Source organism: Schistocerca serialis, chromosome 2, assembly GCF_023864345.2.
Source record: "Schistocerca serialis cubense isolate TAMUIC-IGC-003099 chromosome 2, iqSchSeri2.2, whole genome shotgun sequence".
Classification (NCBI taxonomy): Eukaryota; Metazoa; Arthropoda; class Insecta; order Orthoptera; family Acrididae; genus Schistocerca; species Schistocerca serialis.
The window spans coordinates 716,481,951-716,496,832 of record NC_064639.1 but is presented as its reverse complement, the minus strand read 5'-3'; the positions used below and the strand labels follow the sequence as shown (position 1 = coordinate 716,496,832).

General features: G+C 39.6%; 1 protein-coding gene across 2 annotated transcripts in view; it reads left to right on the top strand.

Moving 5' to 3' along the window:
- Positions 1-14,087, top strand: part of LOC126457904 (ATP-binding cassette sub-family C member 4-like) — a 201,593-nt gene extending 187,506 nt beyond the window's left edge. For both annotated transcript variants that reach the window (XM_050094579.1, XM_050094580.1), the window contains exons 25-26: positions 13,624-13,734; positions 13,819-14,087. In XM_050094579.1, the coding sequence (XP_049950536.1) occupies positions 13,624-13,734; positions 13,819-13,860 (153 nt within the window). In that variant the 3' untranslated portion in view covers positions 13,861-14,087. The remainder of the gene's footprint in view (positions 1-13,623; positions 13,735-13,818) is intronic.
- Positions 14,088-14,882: the final 795 nt, after the last annotated feature.

Genomic DNA, 14,882 nt, shown 5'->3' with positions numbered 1-14,882 from the left:
CCCGACATCATTTGCGCACATGCTGGGGGGTGAAAGACAAACCTTGTTTAATGTTTCGTGAATAACTTGCCGATCTTAAAGGACACATCATCAACATAATATAAGAAAACAATTCTCGTTGGTTTCTCTGTTTCCTCTGGCTGTAAGTGATGGTTAGTGCATGCTCGTTGAAATGAATTACAAATTTTCATATCGGAGTACCCATGTTGGACAAAAGCAGAGGCAAAATGGTTGAGCTCTGATGATAAGCTCTCTGGATCTGAGATAATTCCAGCCCAAAGAAAGAGAGTCCGTAGTACATCACTGCACTGTTATGAATGATGACGCATGTAGATCGTAGAAACATATCAGTGTGAGTTACTTTACAATACACACTGTTACACATGGAACAGTCTTCGTTTCTATAGACGAAGTCATCTAAAAACACAAAGTCTGCATTTTCCTCCACTTCCATGGTAAAGCAAATGCTAGGATGGAGGAAGTTAAGATGTTCCAAAAATGAAGGAAGCATTGCTGTACCATGTATCCATATCACAAAACTGGCACCCACATATCTACAAAAACAATTACATTTCAAAACCTCTGATTGAAGTGCTTTGTCCCCGAAATCTTTCATGAAAAAGTTAACTGTTATGGGAGGCAAAGGGTTATCCATAGCAGCACCGTTAGTTCACTCAAAATACTGTTCATGAAATAAAACGCAAGCCGAGGTAAGCACGTGAAACTTCCTGGCAGATTAAAACTGTGTGCCAGACTGGGGTTTGAACTTGGGACCTCTGCATTTCGCACGTAAGCGTTCTACTAGCTAAGCTACCCAGACACGACTGTTGACTCGTCCTCACAGATTTACTTCCGCCAGTACCTCGTTTCCTACCTTTCAGAATTCACATAAGTTCTGCTGCACACACATGTTTGAAAAGATGTAAGATGTCCTCTTCCACCACGTCTCCTATGAACTGAAGTGAATTAACTCGTGTGAATGATGATCCACCTTAGCAGGTGTATATGGTACCATATACGCCGTCAATTTTAGTTTATCAGTGAATGTAACATGTGCAGTTAAAGTAAACAGATGTACTATTGTATCTTTCACGGCATATTGTGATTTTTAAAACTTAACAACCCTCTGTGAGCACTACATGTACAGACATGGCCATGTGCAAACAGTACTTTTTGACTGTCAACGTTTTATTTCTGACAAAATTTTGACTAATACGCCACATTTTATCAACTAATATGACAAATTTTCATGAGGTTCAAGCTCGCAGTGAATACACAAAAAAATTTTAAGAGCATAAGATGACATCAATGTCTCTCAAAACTGGTTGTCGAAAATAAAGAAGTATTTACTCAAATTGGCTGTAGAAAGTTTTTTATCGCTTTTGCTTACAGGAACAAGTCAAATCTTACCTGGACAAATCTCAGCTTGCTTAATCGATGTCATGAGTAGACCTGCTGATGCCTGTAGATGAGAATGGACACATATCCCTGTAGCTGACTACTACTGAACTCTATTTATGATCCAGTAGCAGACATTCAATGCTCATACACGCTGCTCCGCCTGGCCATAGAATACTGTTTAAAATTCAGTGGCTTATACTTACTGTTTTGTTGATTTCTCAATGCACGTTTGTTTGGATTTATCATCACTGCCTTGCCTCGTTAGCACATTTTCTTTCGAGTTTTCAGCTATGAATTGGCATGATGATAGAAAAGGAAAAGTAAAGCCTCAAGGACAAAGAAAGTCAGGTGTAAAAATGGGAAGCCCGAAGTTCTAGTAAACTCGATAAAATTCCCAGAACAATGCAGGTATATAAAATTCTGTGAATATTCTGTCAAAATCAGATGGATTCTTCCTGAATACAGGGTGACGAATGTGAAGCTTGGAGAGTGAAGCAGATATTGGGGAGTCAATATAATTTATTCCCTGTTATTTGAAGTCAGCTAAAACATTTTGTCCACAAACTAGTTGCAGTGTTGAAGCTGGATAGTACATTCAAGGATAGGAAACTTGGCAAGAAGTGGACATAATAGTTTTTACCAAGAATCCCAGACAACACTCAAATAATTCCAGAGATAAGGACTTCGCTATGATGCAGTGTTACTGATAAAAGACAAAGGAAGGTGTATGCACCATACATTGGAGAAGAAGAAGAAAGAGCAAAATGAGAGAAGTCAAAACGTTGAGCCAAAGGAAACAATGTATTTACGAGGACAGAAAGTGAAGCTGATAATCACAACTGGGTTAACGTCACTAACGAATAGTTAGCAGTCATCAACTATGTTCACTGAAATAATTCGAATTAACTTGTAGAACAGTTATTTTTTGTTAGCCTCAAAATCAGTACCCAATAATTCACATGATAATGGAATAACAACTACTGAAATAGAAGTCTGAGAAGCCTCGATTATTGCTTGAAATTTAAAATGGCTGCAGAAAGTAAAGCGAAAGATTCAATTGTAGAATCAGAAAGTTGCGAACGAGAACATGCAGTCAAGACAATAACAAATGTTTGGCTGATTTTGAAAGTGGGTAGCTAAAAGTGCAGCGGCCCTCCTCTCTTGCTTGTATGATGAAATTCCTCCATTAAGCCAGATCATTGCTAAGTTACCAATTGAATCTAGACTGAGTAATAAGATGATACTAGAGAAGACATATTTCAACAACTCTACCTTCTCAGAGACTTTTGTTACTGTCATGTACAATTACCATTCGACATATCAATAACTCAAATGCTGGTGGTAGATATTCTGATCACATTACTTTGCTAAATCAATTCCAAGCATGGGAAGATATACAGATGAATGGTGAACTATCAGACACTGCTTTTGCAATCATAATATATTGCCAATGCCAACGTCATTGGAATAACATTTTTTACTTTGATCAGTAGTGACAAGTACACTTTAAGCTATAAGTGAGATCAGCATGTGTGTTCTGCAATGTTATAGAACCAGTTTTTATTAATGTTAAAGAAATCGGTAGTACAAAGTTTAAACTATGGTCAACGACTAACCTATAATTTACTTCGTTGGTTTCTATAAGTGAGTCATGTGTGTTTCTGTAAGTAATACAGACAATTCATCTGAAAGTACATTGTGTCTGCACATTGTGGTATAAAGATCAAACTTGAGCACTCAACAAGCGCTACGTAAGCTGTAACTTTTATAACCTTTACTAGGAGTGCCAATATACAAGCCATACATATTCCTTTTTCATCTTATAATTTACAACAATAATGTTACGTGTGTTTTGTGTGTAGTGCCATGCATGTTTTGTGTTTCAAATATCTCATATTTTGAGAAATTACATAGTTTTATTTTGTTCCAAAATTTGGAAGTTCTTTCATGATCAGATATCTCTAATAGTTTTTTTAATCATCAGTCATATGACTGATTTCAAGTGGCCTACCAGGAATTCCTATCCTGCGCCAACCTCATCATCTCTGAGAAGCATTTGCATCCTACATCCTCAAACATTTGTTGGATGTAATGCAGTCTCTGTTTTCCTATAATTATACTTGTTTGTTATGATAAATATCTGCATGTGTTTTGTACTGGAAATAGTTACTTATAATTATAAGTAATTTCATTTTGATTACAAAGATTAGATTTTTGAGACATTGACCTCCTATCTATGTCTTGTTCCAACATAGTTTTCAGTTTATTATGATGAACAGAAAGGCTGTAGAAGTTCTCCTTGGTATTATTAAAATATGTGTAACAAGGTGTATTTTGATTAGATTTTGGTATTATTTAGCATTTTATTAATGAATTATAGTACATAAATGTTTATAGAATTTTGGCACCATATTTACAATTAATAAACATCGCAGAATTCCTAAAAAAAGTTGCTTTCTACATAACCTGAAATATGTCTAGTCTACATTTAAATAAAAACCAATAGTAGGCTGTTAAAAATAATGTATACAATATTTTGTGAACAGTTTGATTTATTACCGTCGTCCTCCCTCAAATTGGTACCTGCTAACGTGAAGCATGACTCAGAAACTTGTATAAACACTAGGAGAAGTCTGTTTGTTATATAAACCACAAGTAACACATCCTCAGATTGAAATGAATAGACCCATTACGAATTTTAGACGTGGAGATACCGTTGTACCTCCTGACAAGCCTCATAAAACAATGTACACTACTGGCCATTAAAATTGCTACACCAAGAACAAATGTAGATGATAAATGGGTATTCATTGGACAAATATATTATACTAGAAATGACATGGGATTACATTTTCACGCAATTTGAGTGCATAGATGCTGAAAAATCAGTACCCAAAACAACCACCTCTGGCCGTAATAACGGCCTTGATATGCCTGGGCATTGAGTCAAACAGAGCTTGGATGGCGTGTAAAGGTACAGCTGTCCATGCACCTTCAACACGATACCACAGTTCATCAAGAGTAGTGACTGGCGTATTGTGACGAGCCAGTTGCTCGGCCGCCATTGACCAGACGTTATCAATTGGTGAGAGATCTGGAAAATATTCTGGGCAGGGCAGCAGTCGAACATTTTCTGTATCCAGAAAGGCCCATACAGGACCTGCAACATGTGGTCGTGCATTTTCCCGCTGAAATGTCGGGTTTCGCAGGGATCAAATGAAAGTCAGAGCCACGGGTCGTAACACAGCTGAAACGTAACGTCCACCGTTCAAAATGCCGTCAATGCGAACAAGAGGTGACCGAGACGCGTAACCAATGGCACCCCATACCATCACGCCGCGTGATACGCCAGTATGGCGATTACGAATACACGCTTCTTTTGTGCGTTCACCGCGATGTCGCCAAACTCAAATGCGACCGTCATGATGCTGCAAACAGAACCTGGATTCATCCGAAAAAATGACGTTTTCCCATTCGTGCACCCAGGTTCGTCGTTGAGTACACCATCGCAGGCACTCCTGTCTGTGATGCAGCGTCAAGGATAACCGCAGCCATGGTTTCCAAGCTGATAGTCCATGCTGTTGCAAACGTCGTCTAACTGTTCGTGCAGATGGTTGTAGTGTTGCAAACGTTTCCATCTGTTGACTCAGGGGTCGAGATGTAGCTGCATGATCCGTTACAGCCATGCGGATAAGATGCCTGTCATCTCGACTGCTAGTGATGCGAGGCCGTTGGGATTCAGCACGGCGTTCCGTATTACCCACCTGAAGCCACCGATTCCATATTCTGCTAACATTCATTGGATCTCGACCAACGCGAGCAGTAATGTCGCGATACGATAAACCGCAATCGCGATAGCCTACAATCCGACCTTTATCAAAGTCGGAAACGTGATGGTACGCATTTCTCCTCCCTACACGAGGCATCACAACGACGTTTCACCAGGAAACGCCAGTCAATTGCTGTTTGTGTATGAGAAATCGGTTGGAAACTTTCCTCATGACAGCACGTTATAGGTGTCGCCACCGGCGCCAACCTTGTGTGAATGCTCTGAAAAGCTTATCATTTGCATATCACAGCATCTTCTTCCTGTCGGTTAAATTTCACGTCTGTAGCACGTCATCTTCGTGTTGTAGCAATTTTAATGGCCAGTAGTGTAGATGTGGAAATATTTAATCTGAGGATGCTTACACCATGTGTAGGCAGAAATGTTACTAATTACATTCATAGAGCAGCTTAATTAATGAGATTCTTATACATGTCAGTGGAAATTAGAATAATTAATGACTCCAGAACAAACGCTTACAAAACCAGTTTACAAGGCATGACCTGGAATTAAATTTATAGTGAACCCAATACTGATATAAAATTTAATCTATTCCACAATGAATTCAGATTATTATTTGAAAATAGCTTTCTGCGTAAACTAATCACAAAGATACTAAAGAGTGAGGGGTAAAAATTGGACACTAAAGTGTCTTGTGGAAGAAAAAGGAAAATAAATGTACTGCCAGGACCAAGTAGAGATCCTGCAGTAGTTGCACACTGCAAAATCTACTCAAAATTGTTAAGAAAAGTTATTAAGAAAACCAAGGAATGTGCCCATTATCCCAGTGATCATTAATTGCATCAACAGAGTTAAGGCTAAATGGTATCTAGTAAGATTTAAACATGAGGCCTATGAATGATGAGTGACATGTAGAAAATATGTTTAATAATCGTTCATAAACATATTGGAGGTTAAATGCACGAACAGTTCAAGAAAACAATCGCAGCAGTTCAAAAAGCAACTCCCATAGAATTCAGCCACATCAGTGTATCGCCTATTTCTCCTTCTGGAATTAGAAAATTACATACTCCTTCTGAATTATATACTCCTTCTGAAATTAGAAAATTATATACTCTCTCAAATCTGGAAGCTCATCTTGAGTTGACAGTGTTCCAACAGAGAATTAAATATTTATTTCAATGCAATAAGCTGGTCTTATCTGAATGTATCACTATCTCAAGGAATTTTTAAAGAGAGATTCAAATATGCCGTTGTTAAACTTCTCTATATCAAAGGTGACAGGCGAGATGTCAATAACTACCAAACTGTTTCACTGCAGACATTGATTTCCAGAACTTTTTAGAAGGCGATATAGTTTTGAACAGTATTCCATGTGAGCAACAGTAATATTATCAGTAAATCACACTGCGAATTCCGCAAGAGTTGCTGTACTGAAAATGTCAGTTACACATTCACTCACAAAATTCTTGAACAGTTCAATAACGAAATAGAAGCGGTTGGTTCAAAAATGGTTCAAATGGCTCTGAGCACTATGGGACTCAACTTCTGAGGTCATTAGTCCCCTAGAACTTACTATTAGTTAAACCTAACTAACCTAAGAACATCACACACATCCATGCCCGAGGCAGGATTCGAACCTCGACCGTAGCGGTCTCGCGGTTCCAGGCTGCATCGCCTAGAACCGCACGGCCACTTCGGCCGGCCGAAACAGTTGATATTTTCCACTACAGATATAAGGCATTTGATTGCGTGAATCACAATATTGTCCTAGACGAATTGAGATTTTTGAGATTTATGGTAAAGCCAGCCAATGGAATACAGCCAATGAACGTACAATTTCAGACCGAACGAAAAGATAGCAGAAAAAAATGGTTCTGAGCACTATGGGACTTAACTGCTGAGGTCATCAGTCCCCCAGAACTTAGAACTACTTAAACCTAACTAACCTAAGGACATCACACACATCCATGCCCGAGGCAGGATTCGAACCTGCGACTGTAGCGGTCGCGCGGTTTCATACTGTAGCGCCTAGAACCACTCGGCCACTCCTGCCGGCGATAGCAGAAAGTTGTACTTAGTAGCTCAACCAGTGTAATCAGGTCAGATTCCTCTAATTGAGGAGAAATCACATTTGACGTTCCTTATTGTCGCTCATACTCGCAAATGACCTTATGTATATGTACAACAAGCAGAATTGTCTCTTCTTGTAAATAACACAAGAACTGCAATCAGACCAAGCATACATGCAGAGATAGAAGAAAAGTTAAACAATGTTCTTATAAGTGCCACTGACTGGTTTTCTGTGAAAGGCGTTACTCTCAATTTCCAAAGATACGATATATTCAGTTCTGCACATCTAGAGATACTACACAAATGATAAAAGTGACAGGTGGTGAGGAAGTAATAACCAGGGTGTAACCTTCAATTTCTTAGCTGCCAAGTTGATAAGAGTTTGATCTTAGATATTCACATTTTGGAACTCCTGAAACAACTTACTTCAGCGACATTTGCACTTAGAATCATTGCAGATCTTAAGGAGAGACAAGTCACTAAGTGGACATATTTTGTTTTCATTTTGTAACTTCATGTGCAATAATGTTTGGGGTAACTCATCTTTAAGAAAGAAAGTTTTCATCGTATAGTGGCTTGAGAAGAAATGTGTTGCTCACCGGCAGTCATCTAGTAGACAGATGTTTAAAAAAGTCAGGTTTTTGTTTACTGCGTCACATTATATTTTTTCTCTTTCTGAAGTTTGTTACGAATAATTCGCTGCAGGTCAAAAGGAAGAATGATATATCTAATTACAATACCAGGAGGAAAATGACATTCATCACTCTGCATTAACGTTGTCTTTAGCAAAAACAGTGCTGCACAACGCTGCAATCAAACTTTTAATCACTTACCCAGTTATGTAAAATGTCTGACAAACAGCAAATTAAATCTGAAAACAAACTGAAAACGTTTGTTCTTGATAACTCCTTCAATTCCGTAGAAGAATTTATATTATTGGAATGTATAAAAGGTGGTGATAGCAATTACTGACATCACTTCATTTTTATATTAAAAAAATGATTTGGCCATACAGTGAAACCTCTCGAGAAGAACACCCCTTTAAGCCGACCTCCTTTCTAAACCACCATATTTCGAAGGAATGGACGTAAATTTCCACAAGACCAACACATCTTTTTCCCCTTTGAGATGACCACCCCTTTCAAAGCCGACGACTACTCCTTAACTAACGATCCCCACCCTTTAAGACGGTCACAAACAACCATAGAAGAGAGAATTACAATACTGTTTTACTGTAAGATTTCTCGCTGAGAATGTGGCACAACAGTATCTAAAATTTCATTGTTATTTGTACTTCTAATAGCACATGCTTCTGATTTTTCCTGTGTAGTAAACAGTCATAGTTACTTAAAATAAAATAAAACTTATTGTTCTTTCACTAGAACAGCGAATTTCTATTATTAGAGAGAACGAAAAAGGAAAATCTCAGCGTCAGTTATCGAGGGAGTTTAATTGTGAAAAAAGTCAAATACGGAATACAACTGCAGATCGCTTCACGTTTGTTAAGTAAAGGGAAAAATAGTCAGCTTAAAGATATTGTACTGTATTCACTAAATAATGTGTGACGTGAATATAAAATGACTAAATCCACAATAATGTGATTTATTATGGAAATGATGCATGGAATATTAAACTAACAAACTAACTGCCTAGCTCGCTGTCATCCAGAATGCCCATTTGTTTGTCTTGTTGTCTGTTTATGACAGTATTTTATCCGATATGTGTTTTCAGCAGTTATGATCTCAGTCAGGTTAGTTTTAGTACAAAACGCAAATCAGGTGTAGGCATCAAGTTTATCTGCCTGTTTAGCATGTCATTTTTTAACAACATATGACTAAGCACGAAAATAGCATTGGGGGTGATTAATTTGAGAGTTCAGAATCACGTCTTAGGCTTCAGCTTTAACTGGTATGTGCGTGTGCGTGTGTGTGTGTGTGTGTGTGTGTGTGTGTGTGTGTGTGTGTGTGTGTGTGTGTGTGTGCTTGTTTGTTTGTGTGTCGGTGACGTATTTTAGATTTGGAAATACTCCAAATTAAACCTTTATATAATTTTCTGAGTAAATACTTTTGAACATGGTGCAATAAATATCATACAAATCAGATTCTTTGGACCTTAACCAAGATGGCTGCTCTGGGGTTACATTGTGGTTTCATTTTAATGTGCGCTTGAGTACTATGCTGTGATTTTCTGTTTCGTTTAAATGATATTGGCTGTGAGACGGAGGGGGGCGTGGGAGGGGGCATGTGTCATTTTACATGATAGATACGAGGAGCACTGCTAGTGCCATGATAGATAAGGGGAGAACAGCTGCCGCGATCTAGGATTTTAAATTTCTTGGCACCACTAGCAACTGCACTGCCGTGACAACATCATCGACTAACAGCAGAAATTTAAACTATGATATACTGCTGCTCTATTCAGCAGAACAAATGCTTGTTACTGTTATTTCTAATTCCACATAGTGGATGAAAGAGACAATTGTGGCCTGTGTGGGGACGTGTAGTACCAGAGGGAGGAACAAGCTGGAATCCCCATTGCTATACTACTTACAGCTCCTATCTTTTTCTCCTAAGTCCTGAAAATAATGAAGATAATTTTTTAAACTAAAGGGCAAAAAAAGCAAAGCTGAAAATATGGTGATCATTATTCCTACAGTTACTGCAAACTGAATTTTGCATGATAGTTCCTTAAGTAATTAAGAAACAGCATTCAAACTGTTTGATGAAATCGAGGGAACGCCTTATCTAATGCCATTCCAAAAAATTATGTTCTGTTTTAATTTTTTGTAACTGTGACACGTGGTTAATATTCCTGAACTTTCATCCGTGACTGGGTTTGTTACCTTACGAGCAACCAAGAAGTTTTAAATTAGACGACGAGCAAAAGAAATGCTTAAGTTTTAAAAGTTTTAAACTAGACTGAAGAGCCAAAGAAACTGGTACATCTGCTTAATATCGTTCAGGTCACCCACGAGCACGCAGAAGTGGCGCAACACGACGTGGTATGGACTCGGCTAATATCTGAAGTAGTGCTGGAGCGATTTGACACCATGAATCCGTAAGAGTACGAGGAGGTGGAGATCTCTTCTGCACAGCTCTTCTGAATTCTGGACGTGTAGGGTATCGCATTGTCCTGACGGAACTGCCCAAGACCGTCCAAATGCACGATGGACATGGATGAATGCAGTTGATCAGACAGTTTGCTTACTTACGTCTCACCTGTCAGAGGCGTATCTAGACGTATCAGGGGTCCCATATCACTCCAACTTCACATGACCCACACCATTACAGAACCGACACCAGCTTTAACAGTCCCGTTTTGACATTCAGGGTCCATGGATTCGTGAAGTTGTCTCCATACCCATGCAAAAATGGTTCAAATGGCTCTGAGCACTATGGGATTCAACTGCTGAGGTCATTAGTCCCCTAGAACTTAGAACTAGTTAAACCTAACTAAGCTAAGGACATCACAAACATCCATGCCCGAGGCAGGATTCGAACCTGCGACCGTAGCGGTCTTGCGGTTCCAGACTGCAGCGCCTTTAACCGCACGGCCACTTCGGCTGGCACCCATGCATGTCCATCCGTTCGATACAATTTGAAACGACACTCTTCCGACCAGGCAACATGTTTCCAGTCATCAACAGGCCAGGTCGGTGTTGAAAGGCCCAGGCTAGGTGTAAATCTTTGTGTCATGCAGCCCATACCGATGATATTTCGTTGAATTGTTCGCACGCTGACACTTGTTGATGATCCAGCATTGAAATCTGCAGCAAGTTGCGGACGTGTTGCATTTCTGTCACGTTGAACGATTCTTTTCAGTCGTCGTTGGTCCCGTTCTTGCAGGATCTTTTTCCGACCGCAGTGATGTCAGAGATTTGATGTTTTACCGGATTCCTGATATTCACGGTGCATTCGTGAAATGGTCGTACAGGAAAATCCCAACTTCATCGCTACCTCGGAGATGCTGTGTCCCAACGCTCGTGCGCCGAGTATAACACCACGTTCAAAGTCACTTAAAATTTTATAACCTCACGTTCAAAGTCATAAAAATTTTATAACCTGCCATTGTAGCAACAGTAATCGATCTAACAATTGCACCAGACATTTGTTGTCGTATACAGGCGTTGCCGACCGCAGCGCCGTATTCTGTCTGTTTACATTCGTGTGTATTTGAATACGCATGCCTGTACCAGGTTCTTTGGCGCTTCAGTGTAAAAGAGGTATGTAAATAAAACTTAAGCGCTCTTATTTGAAATAGTTGTGAAAGTAAACAAGGGAAACTTCATAAAAACCGATAACAATGTTTAGTGCATGTCGTTCATCTAATATGAAATGCTGCAAATTATTAACAAAAACTAAAGAAGTAGTCCTTGAAGTAATCCTAGCTGGAAGTACGCCCAGGTTATTCCGGGTCTGTGTACCAGAAAGTAGATCCAGTCTTTTAGCATTAACAGATAATGCTACTCTGTTACCGCAGCACGGCACATGAGCGTCTACCAGTCGTACGAGCCTGGCTGGCGCAAAGGGCTCTCCGCACTTGATGCCCGCCGCCCGCCGCCCGCCGCCGCCTCCTGCGCCACAGCAACTCCGTGAGTTTGCGACGAATAGGCGGAGGGGGGCAGGGGTGGTGGGGGGGCGCATGCGCGGGGCTGAAACCTGGGATGGACAGCTCTGCATCACAGATGTATAAATTTCTGCGCCTCTGTGTGTTCGTTGCCATCGACTTACAGCTCTTGCGCTCACTGTTCTTGTGTTTCTGCTATCGTATACTTTGTTCACGAAGTACTGTAATTTAGCCTGAAACTATTGAAAATGTGTAGTAGTCTATCCCTACATATTTGTGAGCTGGTAATATCATCCGTTAAGGTTGATACCGGTTATGTTTGTCCTTTGAAGGAAGTAAATTAACGCATTCTAACAGGTGTATTACATATTTGTTTGCATCGCGGAAGTAGATCTGAAAGAGGTATTAGTAAGTCGCCGTGACAGACAACGAGAGAAGATGGATTGGGGGTAGTATGTGTATTGCAAATATCAAGTTGTTAGTGTGCTAAATCAGCATGTACAAAAATGTTCAAATATGTGTGAAATCTTATGGGACTTAACTACTGAGGACATCAATCCCTAAGCTTACACTCTACTTACCCTAAATTATCCTAAGGACAAACACACACATCCATGCCCGAGGGAGGACTCGAACCTCCACCAGGATCAGCCGTCAACATATACACTGACAGAAAATACCGTAATACCAAAAACTAATTAATATAGAGTAATGAAATTCCGGGAATACATTGTCTAGGTAACATATTTCTGTTATTAACATTGGAAGGTCACAGGTTACTGTAAGTGCGCATCGTAAATGTGAAATGATAGTACATTAATAACCGATGTAACCCCCAGATTGTCGAATGGAAACATGCAAACGTGCATGCATTGTGTTGTACTGGTGCCAGACGTCAGTGTTTAAATGGAGCTCCATGCTTGTGGCACTTGGTCAGTCAATACACGGACAGTTAATGCTGGTTGTGTGGAATTGTCGTCCGATGATGTCCCATATGTGCTCGACACGAGGAAGCTGGTGATAGAGCTCGCCAAGGCAACGTGTCGACACTCTGTAAAACATGTAATAATACAACAGCGGTACGTGGGCGAGCGTTATCCTGTTGTAAAACACTCCGTGGAATTGTGTTCATGAATGGCAGCACAACAGGTTGAATCACCAGATTGCTGTACAGATTTTCAGTAGTGCCACGTGGTCGCTCAGGATTCGGTCTTCTTGTGACCGTACATTCTCGTGAACACCGCTGCCATCAATCATGTACAGTGGCTATATTCCTGCCAAGTCTTTCTGCAATACCGTAGAAGGAACGTCCATCTCCTCGTAGTCCTATTAAACAACCTTGCTCAAACTCAGTGAGGTGTTAATAATGGAATCTTTGTCGCCTTTAAAGCATTCTTGACTACCAGCGACTCACCACCTACAATCTCAAAGGTGGTTAACGCTCATGATCGTTAGGGCTTTTATTTAAAGTGAATCTGGACTGCATCCCCTTGGGCTAGTGGCACAAAATCTGGATAGACATCATCTTTCATATGTAGACACACACCTACCAACTTCTGGTAATTTCACACAACTCCTTCACCGTGTTGTGATTTCTTTTACCGTCAGTGTATACAAATGAATAGGTGGTACCGCTAAGTGGCAGTATCAAATGGAACTACACCACATGTCGCGAAAGAAAAGGGCACCTTTCTGCAATTTTCTCTGTTGCTGTTTAGGATTCCAGTGAAAACGTTTCATGTATTATTTCAAATACAAGTTGCAGTTGGACTAATTGGTATTTATCCCATTTGCAGGAATATGATCATCCATACACTCTACTAAAAAATCCAACTGGTTTTCTGTCGAAGCTTGTAGAGGAAACGGGCTCAGCCATGGCAGAACAGCTGCGCTGCGTCGCCAGACAGGTGAGAATCTTGTGTGTCACGACTCTAGTTTGTCTTCATGTTACGTGTGAAAGCGATACCACAACATATGTTTAATTTTTTCAGAGCTATACTGAGCTACAAGGTTTGGAAGAAGAATCAGACTGACGGACATGAAATTTATGAATCTTCATTTACTGCCTCAAATTTTGTTTGTACAAAGTGTTATCTGCAAGAACTGCCTGTGGAATGGACTATTTCCACGTTTCGCTAAAGGAACAGTTATTTCCAACGATCTCTGATGAGAAGTATTCTCCATGGACTGTTGTTATGTTAATTCTCTTATGTTTCCCAGCTAATTTGTCATGACGAATTAAAACTAGATCAAAACTGGGTCTGAGTGTTAACATTCGCAAAGCTTGCTTTCACACCCACATATTTTGGTGATGACTATCTTTAGATGGTATCCAATGACATCTCAGTGTAAGGCATCAAATGTTGTATTCGAGTAAATTACTTACCTTATGGTTCGTAGATTTAGAATCTACGTAGCCTTCAATGAACTACTTATAAAAAATGCACTTGAACATACCATCTGCAGGAAATAATCACAAAACTCATTCTGGACCAAAGACAGCAGTTACATGTAACAAGTCTTCTTGTCAAACAATTAACATCTTCCATCACAAGGTAAGATTAAAACGAAAGAGAAGAAAGAACAAAATGCCCATAATGTGAATCATTGCCTCATTTCTTTACTGTCAAACTGCTAGTTCATCTGGATGAGAAACAATTCTGTATGTGCTTCACAATGACCCAATATCATTTTACTTCCATTTAGATTCTGATTAATCACGCTGGAAACAGAAAGCGAATTGTAGTAAACCGATAGCCGTCCCAAAATGATTACTGGCCAATACGTTACAATGCCTCTCAGTTTCTGTTCCATTACCTAGCTGTAACCTGAATTGATTGTGTCCAAACGGTACCAATAAAAGACATCTTCCTATCTTTTAAAATCACTTTTCCCTTTTAGATTACACAATATCTATATTGAAATATATTAAGTGCTTACTATTCCTTTAAAGTCCTGCTAATATATTAATACAAGTAACAGTTACTTGATCTTGTTTTGTGAATAAAACTTACATAAATCAGACGACATAGAACATTTATCATACAGACATGCG